Genomic DNA, 13152 nt, shown 5'->3' with positions numbered 1-13152 from the left:
GTAGCCTACTTCTAGGGTCAAATAGGACAGAGAACTGTAATTGGTTGGTGGATTCTCTATTTAGTGAGTTTAAGTGTGCGTGACCTTTTGTCCTGTCACTTTTCATGCCAGACAGCTGTAAATTTCAAATGTAAAAACAATTATGACTGTAAACAGTGAATTACTAACTTTTTATTTAAGTCCTATAATATTTCCAACTATGTTTTGAGATAACGTTGGCCAATCCTTTTCTCCCATCGAGTGGTTGAATGTTTTTATACTACAGTATACTGTATACTGTACATAATACACAGTGTTTCGCTCTGAGACTGTGTCCTGTAAATTGTGTAAGTGTATCTTAAATTATGTGCAACCAATATGTTCTCTAACAACCTTTCTGTGCTTTAGACTCTAGTCATGCATTTTTGTGCCAATGTGCCATTATTATAACATTATTGTGAGTAGAAATTAAAACATTTGTCAAATATGCCATTTCGATGCTATTTGGTAGCAAAACATGAGAGCCTCATTTATCATTCTGTGTATTTATGTTATTTATGTTTATTTTAATATTGTAATATTACTGTATTCTTGTATTTGTATTATTTATATGTTGTGGTAGAGTATAATAATATGTTGTTATGTACTGTTTTATTTTGTATGTAATTGCGTAATCGTGATTGGATCCCAGGAAGAGTATTTAATATGGACCTGGAATAAATACAAATAGAAACGTTATGTAATATAACACGAAATTCAGATTGCGCAATGTTGTAATTTGTTCAACTCCAATGTTTCGTTACAGGAAATTAGTAACCTTCCTACAGTGGTTCCTCCTTTACAAATTGCGAGTTTACACCGCTGGATATAGAGCTATAAAAAACACACATTCGTTTTCAGTCTGTATCAGCATGGGCAACGTGGTGAGTACCTTTACACTTTTAATTTGATTCCTGATCTATAGCATAACTCCACGAAGTTACGTTTTGAACTGAAATCATGGACGTGGGGCGCGGGGTACGGAAGCCCGCGGGGTACGGAAGCCCGCGGGGTACGGAAGCAATCCATGTGTGATTTCAAGCAATAACGACACTGAATTATAGCTCCCGTCCGCCCACTCTAAATTGATGAAAACGCGCTTTGGTGATGAAATGTAACTTCCTTATGTTATAATATACATTTGACCAAGTCAAATATGATTATTCATGTTCTGAGTCGTTCAGTGGGGTCTTTCTCTAACATATAATTAACATTATATAAAGAAAAATTGGATGTAAACACCGAACTCTGTTGACAGAGCGGTAATGCTTTCTCGCAGTAAGTTTTCAGGGTTTTACATGTGTTGGTCCTCTGCGAAATTGATTGTGAGAAATCTTCGAAAAATAACAGGAATTTTTGTATGAAAGACAGTACAGTATAATAAAATATGAAAATACTACATGGCATGTTTTTATGTCCTCCAGATTCGAGAAGAAAAATAATGAGGTCAACATTGAGCCTGTCAATTCGCCTAATCCTCTCACAGCATTCAGCCCAGCTGACACAATGCTATTTTCCCGATGTTTTACCGCTTTCATTCCAAACATGGGTTTGGACCATTGGTTTTCTTAGAGGAGTATCTACACAATTAACATACTACTTTACCCATTGGTCAATATATGTGTTTTTGATTGGACACCCTAATGACATATTCATGTAATAGTCCACTCCATTACACTCAAAAGCTATTTAAATTTCAACCAGTGAATGCGATAACGATATCACCAAAGTATGTTGTGTCATGAGTAAACATTTAATGTTAGAGAATGAACAAGATTTAACAAGGCAACCTTGAGGCTAATTTGACTGTGTGCAATGCAGTAGAGAGGTGTGGCTGCTGTGAAACGTGATTCCATGAGAAACTAACAGAGGCCGGACGTTGGTGACATCACCACGGTTTATTAAATAAAACCCTTGACTAATTATTTGGTAAAATGTCTTTCCTCCGTGACCCGGAAAACCGATGTGGTCAAGGAGAGTCTCAATTCGTTAGTAGGCAAACGGAACATGGTCCTCCCCTCCTTGATATCCTCCTTTTGGCGAGGATGCACAAGAGAATCCAACCAGTTCTCTAAAGAGTTTTGAAATCTGCCACACCCCATTTGAATCAGCTGTTGTTTTCTTGAAGGAGAAAACCATGAAAACATTTAAACACGATATGCTACTTATCCTTTTATGTATAAAATGTATTGAACATCTAGCTAGATTCATTGTTATTACATTCAAGCGTATTCTCGTCCACTGTCATTTGAGAAAAGCCCCCCCTTGTGTTTACGGTAGAGACTTTCAGTTTATTTGCACGGGCTGCGTCGCATTCCACTGAATCTGCCTTTATCGGCAATTCGCATATGTGGTGGATAGGCACTTGTCAGCGCCTTTATGAGCCAGACATGAGAGGATACCGACAAGTTACTTTTCACGAAATCGTCTGTCGTCTGAGTTAAAAAACGACCCCCCCCCCCAGTCCTAGAGTCAGGTTTACAATGAAAAGGGTGCAAACAAGGTCATGGCGTTTATCTGATCCTCTGTTGTATCTCAGGTTTGTACTATTAGCTGTGAATCAGGGTTGGGCTCAATTCAGATTTTTGGAATTGATTCATATGTTGAATCAATTCCTAAGTGGTGTAGAATTGGATTAATTGACAAGATTGTCAAATGACCACTTGTCAACAATGGAAATAGATGTCCTCAAACATGGAAGGCGGGTGGGAGGAGGTGACATCAGGTGGGAACATTCTATCCAGTGAGAGGGCAGATACATGTGTGAACAACAGGCCATAGAGACAGATAGAGGACTCATTCAAATATTTAACTATTTTATTTAACAAGGCAAGACAGTTAAGAACAAATTCTTATTAACAATGACTGCCTATCCCGGCCAAACCCGGACGACGCTGAGCCAATTGTGCGCCACCCTATGGGACTCCCAACCACAGCCAGATGTGATACAGCCTGGAATCAAACCAGGGCCTGTAGTAACTCCTCTTGCACTGAGATGCAGTGCCTTAGACTGCTGCACCACTCGGGAGCATCTTTGTATCTGTGCCATTATAGCATCTGTAACCGCATGGGCAGCACCATTAATGCTGTCTCTATTTTAAAGTAGTCTGTTTCCTTCTTCATTGGCTGATTGCTTCCATCTCATAGGAATCCTCACCCAGTTGACTACTTTAAAGTGGTTGAAGCCCTCAATGGCAATGTCCATGCTAAAACAGGTTATATCAATGATGAGTACTCTATCTATCTCTATGACAACAGGCACAACTCAGTTAAAGTCATTTTTTTCAAAGTTGCCAAAATGCCACGTGTCCACTTATGTGCATTCATAACAACCTAACCATTACAACATTTCTGTTCAATCAAATAAGTCTCACGTAGCAAATTAGCAATTACATTTTTGTTGACCAAATTTGACACCCTCATTGACCTAAATACAAAATATTCTCACTTCGTGGGCTTATTTTTGTGGACAGAATATAGAATAGAAGAGGCATTTTTATTTCACAGAGTTCAATTCTATTTCCTTTAATTCAATTCCATATCCTGTTTACTACTTCGATGGGAATTCAATTCAAATTCAATAATTTAATTGGAATTTATCAGACATTCTCAATTCAATTCTGAATTGAGCCCAACCCTGTTTCCTATGGAAGATTGACAGTATAATTTAATTTAACTGATATTCCCATTCGGGTCAGCATTCTCTGATGTGACCCTCCAACCATCTTTTGAGGTACCATTTGAAAGTTGACATTTCTATTGTGTTCTCATTTTAGTACATTGAACAGCCAAAACATGACTCCCACCCTATATTCAAGAGCATGCTGATTTGAGCCCAACCCTGCTGTGAATCTCTTCCGGGAGGAAATCACAAGTGTATCCCAGTCCAACCCCACAGATTGTGACGTCAGCCTGGCTCAGACTGCGATGGAGGATTCTGGCCAACAGGGGTGACCTTGCCACACACCGAGGGAGAACGAAGCGCCGTTACTCAGAGGAGCAAGTGTAAGTCATTTATCTCTTCATGATTTTCATATGCCTGGAATTATATACTGAATCTACTCCCTATTGACATTTCTTCTGTAGCTCATCTCACTGTGCACACAACATTTAGAGCTAAGTTCACTGGAGACAATAATATATTTAGTTTCATTCAGAATGTTTCTCTCTTGTAGGCATGCATATATAATTGTACACCTGCAAAAATTCCTAAACAATCTAATCTGAATTCCCTGTGTCTCTATCTCTCACTGTGTGTGTGTGTGTGTGTGTGTGTGTCAGCAGTAGGAGGAGTCAGAGAGAAGCTCCAATCAGAGCTGAGAGGGAGATACACGTCATTGTGTGATGGAACCCCAGCAGGACAAGAGGTGCGGAGCCACTCCCTCACACACTCCTATGTGGAACTCCTCATCACCGAGGGCAACGTCCAATGGCACAACGACAGGCATGCTGCCACGCGACCCGTAAGACCACCATCAGATATGCCCACTGCTAATGAGGAAGTAACGATCAAGCTTGACGATATCTTCAAACCACCACTATCTCCAGATCGCCCTCAAGTAAAAACCGTCCTGACGAAGGGACCCGCAGGCTCAGGGAAGACAGCGAGTGTCCAGAAGTTTGTTTTGAACTGGGCCGAGGACAGAGCCAATCAGGATGTTGACTTCTTGTTTGTCTTTCCCTTCAGTGAACTCAATTGGCTGATAGGACGGAGCTTCAGTCTGAGTGGCCTCATCAGCCACTTCTACTCGTCCATGACATCGGAGAGCGAGAACCCCGGGCTGGATCTGAGTCGGTCTAAGGTGGTCTTCATCTTGGACGGTTTGGACCAATTTAACCTTCCCTGGACTTTGAAAGCATATCAGTAGAGTCTGACATCAATAAGGAGATGCCTTTGCCCATCCTCCTAGCGAACCTCATCTGGTGTCAGCTGCTTCTTCCCTCCGCCTACGTCTGGGTGATCACCAGGCCTGCGGCTGCCAGTTTCATCCCCATCGACTTCCTCCCCCAACAACAGTGCTTGACGGAGATACGGGGCTTCGACGACACCCAGAAGAGGGAGTTCTTTAGAAAGAGGTTTGGCGATCAGAGTCTAGTGCACAAAGCTATCGCCCTAGTCATGAAAGCTATTGCCCTAGAGTCATCACGGAACCTCTGCGTCCTGTGCCAAGCACCGTGGTGCTGTGAGATGTTGGCGGCCATTTTAGAAAACACTGAGGCGGGAGAGTGTGTCGAGATAGACACTCTGACGCAACTATACACTCACTTTTTGCTTGTTCGGATTGGTTTGAAGAACGATCGAAATGGTGAACACTCAGAATCAATCAGAGAGGTTGTTCGTAAGCTTGGGAAGCTGGCTTTTCTACAACAGGAAAGAGGAAGCCTCATATTCAGTGAGAGCGATGTGAAGGAATGCGGAATCGACGTCTCTAAAAGTTCCACATTCCACAGGTTGTGTAGGCCGCTCTTCACAGGGTGTGAGATGTACCTGGAGGAAATGTACCACTTTGAGTACACAGGTATTCAAGACTACCTAGCTGCCCTGCACGTGTTTCTCACCTATACAAATAAAAGGAGAAACCTACTACTCCAACCTACTACACTCTTTGATCGATTGAAAGGGACGTTCAGGAGAGCAACCCTTTTAGACCTCCACAGATGCTCCGTGGACAGGGTTTTACAGAACACGCATGGAACTTATGACCTCTTCCTCTGCTTCCTCCTTGGCATCTCAACAACACCCAACCAGACTATCTTAGATCTAGCATGTCTAAGGAAAGGTTTAAAGGTCACAGGCTCCAAGGGGATCACAGAGATCACGGCAGAATACATTAAGCAGGCGATCAAGTCTGAGCCTTACCCTCAGACCACCGTGGCGCTTTTCCGCAGTCTGCGGGAGCTAGGGGACGCCTCGCTGGGCAGGGAGGTCCGACGCTACCTGACCTCCGAGTCCCGGTGGGGGTTCCTGCTGGAGCCCGACCAATGCTGGGAGCTGGCAGACATGCTTTGGGCAGGCAGGGAGATGGAGAAGGAAGTGTTTATGGAGATGGAACGTTTGAGTTGGATGCGCCGAATGAGCATGTGGGGCTTTTGGAGGATGCAGACCGTACTGGGGGACAGACACTGGCAGGTCTACTAGAAAGACATCATTGCTGTATGAATGGTCTACTAGGGAGACATCACCACAGATTGTACTGCCACATCTACTAAATTGCCACTGCAGAGACTGTTGAGGAATTTCAAGTTTAGAGAGATGTATAGGTACATTAGGAAGGTAGGTTTGAGAGGTGTTTTTTTGTAGAGAAAAAAAGTGATGATTGCAATCCATGTTTATGGATCTGAGTAGTGGGTAGTAGTGTCCACTGAAAAATCTTAAAATCAATCAATTAATCGATTCTTCAAACAAACAAACTTTATTTGCTTAGAGCCTTGTACAATCTGACTTGCCGTTCACATGGCAGAAGTCATAGCGCAGTTGAGGTTGGTCATAGTGCCAATAGACTCCAGGTAGAAATGCCATGTCAGAGCCCCTCTCCATTTGTTAGGTACCTTCTTTACTGCCACCACCCTGAACAGCTCGTAGGGTGGCACCAGCACATTGAGGCCTGAAGAAGAGCGGCAGTGGTGTGAGTGCAAGCGGGGCAGCAGGTGCCCATGGCACGTCCGGATGGTCAGGTCAAAGCTGGAGCTGTACCGCCGCGTGGATGCCAGGACAAAGTGCCCAGTGCGCACCTGATCCCCCACCTCCCCTCGCAAGTTGTCCCCGCGCCTGCTGTTAGCATACACCAGCAGGCAGCCCTTCCCATTCTGCTCCGCCTCTGCCTCCGTCTCCTCCCGCCCTATCAGGAGCCGCAGGGCATCGGTCAGCAGGAAGTGGAGGGACTTGAACAGGAAGTACCGGCGGTAAACATTGGCGTCGGGGCCCATAGATCTAGCTTCCACGTCAAAGATCAAAGGGAAGGTGCGGTTGTATGTGTTTGTGTAGAGGGTCAGCGCTGTGACATGGAGGTTGGTGAGGTTCGCCACCGTCACATTGCAGCGTTCAGCTTGCGACCAGGCGGTGGAAAAAGAAGGGCTGGCCTGGCGTTCCCTGGTCAGCAGATCGCCTTCGGTGATGTTCCCCATCATCTCATCCCTGCACGTAGGGTAGCGGTCATCCACCGAGCTCAGTTCCGTGTCCAACCGCTCCTCATCACACCGACACTGGCACTGCTGAGGACAGCTATACAGCATTACAATCATTTTGACACTACTGAGGACAGCTATACAGTGTTAGAAGCAATCTGGCACTACTGAGGACAGCTATACAGTGTTAGAATCCTTCTGCCACTGCAGAGGACAGCTATACAGTGTTAGAATCCTTCTGGCACTGCTGAGGACAGCTATACAGTGTTAGAATCATTCTGGCACTGCTGAGGACAGCTATACAGTGTTAGAATCCTTCTGGCACTGCTGAGGACAGCTATACAGTGTTAGAATCATTCTGGCACTGCTGAGGACAGCTATTCACTGTTATCATATATACTGTATATGGCTACTTATATAAATATAAAGCTCTGGCTTCCTGTAAATTGTATCACCAATATATTCAAGTAATATGTACAACTGGGGTGACATGTAGCCAAGAGGTCAATAAGAATTTGTTCTTAACTGACTTGCCTAGTTAAATAATTCAAATAAAACTGGGGTCCCCCACCTCTGCACTGTTGACTGTAGTGAACATTGTTGCCAAGAGCAACAGGACTCCTGCCAAGTATTTCATAGTAATGCAGGTTGACAGCAAAACAACCTGTTGATAGAAGTTTGGAAAATAATCACTAATTTCCGAATACTGGTATCTTTACAATGAAACAACATGACGGATGAATCTTGGTTAGTCAGGTCATAACTGCTAGAACCTGAAGTTGATCATCTAATGTGGAGTTGAAACACAAACTAATGTGTATATAATTCAATTGACTTTCAAATTAACTTTAAAACAGATCATTGAAAAATATTGTGTTTTCTGATTATTATGGTGTGTGTGTGTGTGTGTGTGTGCCAGCAAGTGTGTGTCCTTACCGGATCTCTGTCTCTTTGTCCAGTCCCAGATAGTTTTAGCTGACACTTGAGGTCTTTCCTGTTTAGCAGTTCTGTTTTTTTACCCACATTAATTCAGATTAAGGAAAGGAAACTATTGATGTTCAACTACTGTTTGACCCAGCGTGCACTGACCCTTAACGCCCACACATGAATTGGCCAATGTCACCCACACTCACTCTCTCCCAATCCATGTGAGTTGGTTTCCCAAAGGCCAGAAATAAATATAGTGTACTTGCCATAACTTATTAGTATAACTTTTGAAATCGTGGGTGTGTTTTATGTGGTGACAGACTTACAAATACTTATACAGTGCCTTGCGAAAGTATTCGGCCCCCTTGTACTTTGCGACCTTTTGCCACATTTCAGGCTTCAAACATAAAGATATAAAACTGTATTTTTTTGTGAAGAATCAACCACAAGTGGGACACAATCATGAAGTGGAACGACATTTATTCGATATTTCAAACTATTCAAAATTATTCAGCCCCTTTACTTTCAGTGCAGCAAACTCTTTGGATACAAAAAGATTTCCCAAGCTTTAAACATCCCAAGGAGCACTGTGCAAGCGATAATATTGAAATGGAAGGAGTATCAGACCACTGCAAATCTACCAAGACCTGGCCGTCCCTCTAAACTTTCAGCTCATACAAGGAGAAGACTGATCAGAGATGCAGCCAAGAGGCCCATGATCACTCTGGATGAACTGCAGAGATCTACAGCTGAGGTGGGAGACTCTGTCCATAGGACAACAATCAGTCGTATATTGCACAAATCTGGCATTTATGGAAGTGGCAAGAAGAAAGCCATTTCTTAAAGATATCCATAAAAAGTGTCGTTTAAAGTTTGCCACATGCCACATGGGAGACACACCAAACATGTGGAAGAAGGTGCTCTGGTCAGATGAAACCAAAATTGAACTTTTTGGCAACAATGCAAAACGTTATGTTTGGCGTAAAAGCAACACAGCTCATCACAATGAACACACCATCCCCACTGTCAAACATGGTGGTGGCAGCATCATGGTTTGGGCCTGCTTTTCTTCAGCAGGGACAGGGAAGATGGTTAAAATTGATGGGAAGATGGATGGAGCCAAATACAGGACCATTCTGGAAGAAAACCTGATGGAGTCTGCAAAAGACCTGAGACTGGGACGGAGATTTGTCTTCCAACAAGACAATGATCCAAAACATAAAGCAAAATCTACAATGGAATGGTTCAAAAATAAACATATCCAGGTGTTAGAATGGCCAAGTCAAAGTCCAGACCTGAATCCAATCGAGAATCTGTGGAAAGAACTGAAAACTGCTGTTCAACAATGCTCTCCATCCAACCTCACTGAGCTCGAGCTGTTTTGCAAGGAGGAATGGGAAAAAAGTTCAGTCTCTCGATGTGCAAAACTGATAGAGACATATCCCAAGCAACTTACAGCTGTAATCGCAGCAAAAGGTGGCGCTACAAAGTATTAACTTAAGGGGGTTGAGTAATTTTGCACGCCCAATTTTTCAGTTTTTGATTTGTTAAAAAAGTTTGAAATATCCAATAAATGTCATTCCACTTCATGATTGTGTCCCACTTGTTGTTGATTCTTCACAAAAAAATACAGTTTTATATCTTTATGTTTGAAGCCTGAAATGTGGCAAAAGGTCGCAAAGTTCAAGGGGGCCGAATACTTTCGCAAGGCACTGTAAATGCAAACACCCCAAAATTGCATGAGCTAATTAACAATAAATGCATTCATTTTCAGAATGCTGGATACAATAATGCTCGAACGCAAGAAAAACCAGGCAGCGTTGCACACATGTACAATCCTTGTCTCAAGTCTTAAAAATCCTTCTTTAACCCGTCTCCTCCACTTCATCGACACTGATTGAAATGGATTTAACAGGTGACATCAATAAGGGATCATAGCTTTCACCTGGATTCACCTGGTCAGTCTCAGTCATGGAAAGAGCAGGTGTTCATAATGTTTTGTACACTCAGTGTATGTGTGTAATATTATCACATCTGACATTAACATAATTACTGTTTCACTTGTTGATACTACATTAGCTATAATATTTTTTTGAAATGCACTGCTAATTGCCATTCTTTTAAATCAATGAAACCATAATTAAATGTACTGATGTCGATTATTATTATGTTATTATTCAAATTGGATTTTAGTCATGAATCTAGGCTAAAGCTATTGCTAACTCTAAAGGACATCACATTCTATGTTTGTATAGTGAAAGGATGTTATTGTACATTATGACATGTTCGCTGTGCTCTCGCATAACCCATTGATTAGTCTGTGAGCAGGGCTTGTCACTCCATGACTGAATATATCCAAAGTAGGTTGAATTATTGAAACTGTTAAATACCACACAATCCTCACTACCCAGATGAATATCTGGCTGTCCTTGTCTCCAGAACCTACGAACCAGCAAGTTAAGAGGAAGATTATATTAAGTCTTCAGCATTTAAGTACAAGATCCAAGTATCTAAACGATCCGTTTGTATTTTACTGACTGTGTTGTAATTGGAGTCGTTCCTTCCACCCATTTCCAGGTGCCTTCCTTCATTGCCTCAGTCAGACCAATCCAGAACACGTTTATTGTTTTTGTATTCAGTTGTGTTTATGTTGAGTATTTCTTATTAAAAGAACCATGGACACTTACCACGCCGCATATTGGTCCTCCGATCCTTCTCGCCTCTCCTCTTCAGACGAAGAGGAGGAAAACCTTTACAATATCGGTCAATACAGTCATATAACTTCAATATATCATAATACTTTTTTCACATCAACTCAAATTCACACTGATTTGCACAATGTACATACTCACCCAGTTCTTCTGAGATCTTTCTTTCCTAGCTCTGCCATTGTCCTTTGTAACTGGTATTTCCCTTCAGCCAAGGTGTTAAAACGGGCCTATAACTGGTCTCTGTCTTTATTCAAGACGTTGACAGAAGTCTCAAGTTGGTCTCTCTCCTTAGTCAGGTTTTCGTAACTAGTTCTTCCTTCTCTGAAGTATGGTTGGCAGTTAGAAGAGAAAGACTTCTGGACAGTTGATAGTTTGTTATCATCATCTGTGATTGAACAGAGAACAAATTGATAATTTTATGTTTCGTTACACACACACAAACACCCAACCACCTGTGAATGTTTGGCAGCATGAGTGAAGGATACTTTGTTGCGAAATAGGAAGCCAATTCTAGATTTAATTTTGGATTGGAGATGCTTAATGTGAGTCTGGAATGAGAGTTTACCTAGGTATTTGTAGTTGTCCACATATTCTAAGTCAGAACCGTCCAGAGTAGTGATGCTAGTCGGGCGGGCAGGTGTGAACAGCGATCGGTTGAAGAGCATGCATTTAGTTTTACTTGCATTTCAGAGCAGTTGGAGGCCACGGTAGGAGATTTGTATGGCATTGAAGCTCGTCTGTAGGTTAGTTAACACAGTGTCCAAAGAAGGGCCAGAAGTATACAGAATGGTGTCGTCTGCGTAGAGGTGGATCAGAGAATCACCAGCAGCAAGAGCGACATCATTGATATATACAGAGAAGAGAGTCGGCCATAGAATTGAAACCTGTGGCACCATCATAGAGACTGCCAGAGGTCCAGACAACAGGCCCTCCGATATGACACACTGAACTCTTTCTGAGAAGTAGTGGGTGAACCAGGCGAGGCAGTCATTTGAGAGACCAAGGCTGTTGAGTCTGCCGATAAGAATGTGTGTCTTATGACTGATCAGCATCAGAAGACACAGCAGTCCCAGAGAAACTGAGGCCAGTCTGTAAGGCTGACAGTTCTGATTCCCAAGTTTCAGCCCTGCAGGTGTAGAGAAACAAACATAATATACACCTGACTTGATCTCACTGTATCTATCTTAGTCTTTCCAGCTGACCAGTTTCTCCCTCTTAAACCAATGCTGTTCTGTCTGAAACCAAGAGGAACTGATGCTGTGGTCTTCAACCACACAGACAGACAGTAACAGCAATTCTGTCCTCCTCTTCTACCATTTCCAGGAAATAATTTGGTTCCAATTCAAAAGGAATTTGTTTCGTGTGAAATGTGTCATTACTACATAGAAAGACAACGTATGATGATATTGAACATGATTCTGATTGATTTATAAAACATGGCAGCGTTTGCAGCGTTTCATACATACTTCTAACAGGTGATAATATTATACCTGTCTTTAGTACTAGCAGTGTGTTAGTGTCAGCAACATGTCTCCATGTCCCCTCTGTATGTAGTACATCTTTCATTTGAGTACACATTTATTCCCATTTATATCCAACAGCAATGTGTTTCCTTTTCTCAGTGCAATGTGTTGACGTCTGTGTTGATAAATGTGTTTTTATAATGTCTGATGCATTTAGGTTGTCTGTTTTGCATGGAATATTTCCATGATTAGATGTTCATCTGCCCGGGGGACTACAGATGGAAAATAGGTCTCAGCTTAATCTGATGTGACTCATCATTTCTCAGTACCTGTCAGACATATGTTTTTGTCCCGCAAAGTAAACGTAATAAATAAATAAAGATCTGTTTAAGAATCTGTAAACACACTTACTTGTTCCAGCCTGTGGACTCTGGTGTAAAGTCTCATAACCAGCAGCCAGATCATCGCAGCCTGTCACACTGATCTCCTCCACATTGGCCTAGACGTCCTCTTCTATCTCCGTATCTCAATGATAACAACTGGTGTGCAATGTACACGGTGTAACTCTATGGTCTTTGTCTCTCTCTCTCCCTCTTTGTCTCCTGTCTCACTGATGCTCTGAGAATGAATTCAGTCCACTGTTCCAATTGAAATGAGGTGAAAAAAACGTGTGTATGCACTCTATGTATGAGAGAGAGAGGTCTCTTTCCCCCGATATTCATGTAAATAAACATAATTGTATTTTGTTTAATTGAGGTGAGTAAAATACTGGACAATTTGTAGATTTTATTCAGAATAACCACACAAATGGAGGGGCTCAAGCCTGGGATGCGTAAGGAAAATGGTCAAGAATGGTCAGTGGATAGGTCGCTGGCCTGAATCAACACCTACACCTGTACAGTACAGTG

General features: G+C 42.3%; 1 protein-coding gene, 1 long non-coding RNA gene and 1 pseudogene across 4 annotated transcripts; 1 reads left to right on the top strand and 2 right to left on the bottom strand.

Annotated features, from left to right (window-relative positions):
• Nucleotides 1-6: 6 nt before the first annotated feature.
• On the top strand, nucleotides 7-4856 carry LOC135506717 (uncharacterized). 2 transcript variants are annotated; one of them, XR_010450549.1, is made up of 3 exons: nucleotides 7-902; nucleotides 3837-4023; nucleotides 4303-4856. It is a non-coding gene; the product is annotated as an uncharacterized LOC135506717 (long non-coding RNA). The 2 variants fall into 2 exon arrangements; XR_010450548.1 differs by having other exon boundaries at nucleotides 3795-4023.
• A 1554-nt stretch (nucleotides 4857-6410) lies between these two features.
• Nucleotides 6411-7802, bottom strand: LOC135506714 (ecto-ADP-ribosyltransferase 4-like). Of its 2 annotated transcripts, none has more exons than XM_064926053.1 (2): nucleotides 7715-7802; nucleotides 6411-7230 (listed from the first exon to the last, which is right to left on the bottom strand). In XM_064926053.1, the coding sequence occupies exons 1-2, from the start codon at nucleotides 7778-7780 to the stop codon at nucleotides 6469-6471; spliced, it is 828 nt and encodes a 275-aa protein (XP_064782125.1). In that variant the 5' UTR covers nucleotides 7781-7802; the 3' UTR covers nucleotides 6411-6468. The 2 variants fall into 2 exon arrangements, with proteins under 2 accessions (XP_064782125.1, XP_064782126.1); XM_064926054.1 differs by having other exon boundaries at nucleotides 6411-7227.
• A 2496-nt stretch (nucleotides 7803-10298) lies between these two features.
• Nucleotides 10299-13152, bottom strand: part of LOC135506451 (hepatic lectin-like) — a 2984-nt pseudogene continuing 130 nt past the window's right edge.

This window comes from Oncorhynchus masou, chromosome 20 (assembly GCF_036934945.1).
Source record: "Oncorhynchus masou masou isolate Uvic2021 chromosome 20, UVic_Omas_1.1, whole genome shotgun sequence".
Lineage (NCBI taxonomy): Eukaryota > Metazoa > Chordata > Actinopteri > Salmoniformes > Salmonidae > Oncorhynchus > Oncorhynchus masou.
Note: the sequence above shows the minus strand (reverse complement) of the source record. Positions and strands in the feature narration are given on the sequence as shown.

Coding starts and splice junctions, on each gene's coding strand:
- LOC135506714 (XM_064926053.1), bottom strand. CDS start 7,780: ATGAAATACTTGGCAGGAGTCCTGTTGCTCTTGGCAACAATGTTCACT. Junction 7,231..7,714: donor CTACAGTCAACAGTGCAGAG/GTGGGGGACCCC, acceptor AGCTGTCCTCAG/CAGTGCCAGTGTCGGTGTGA.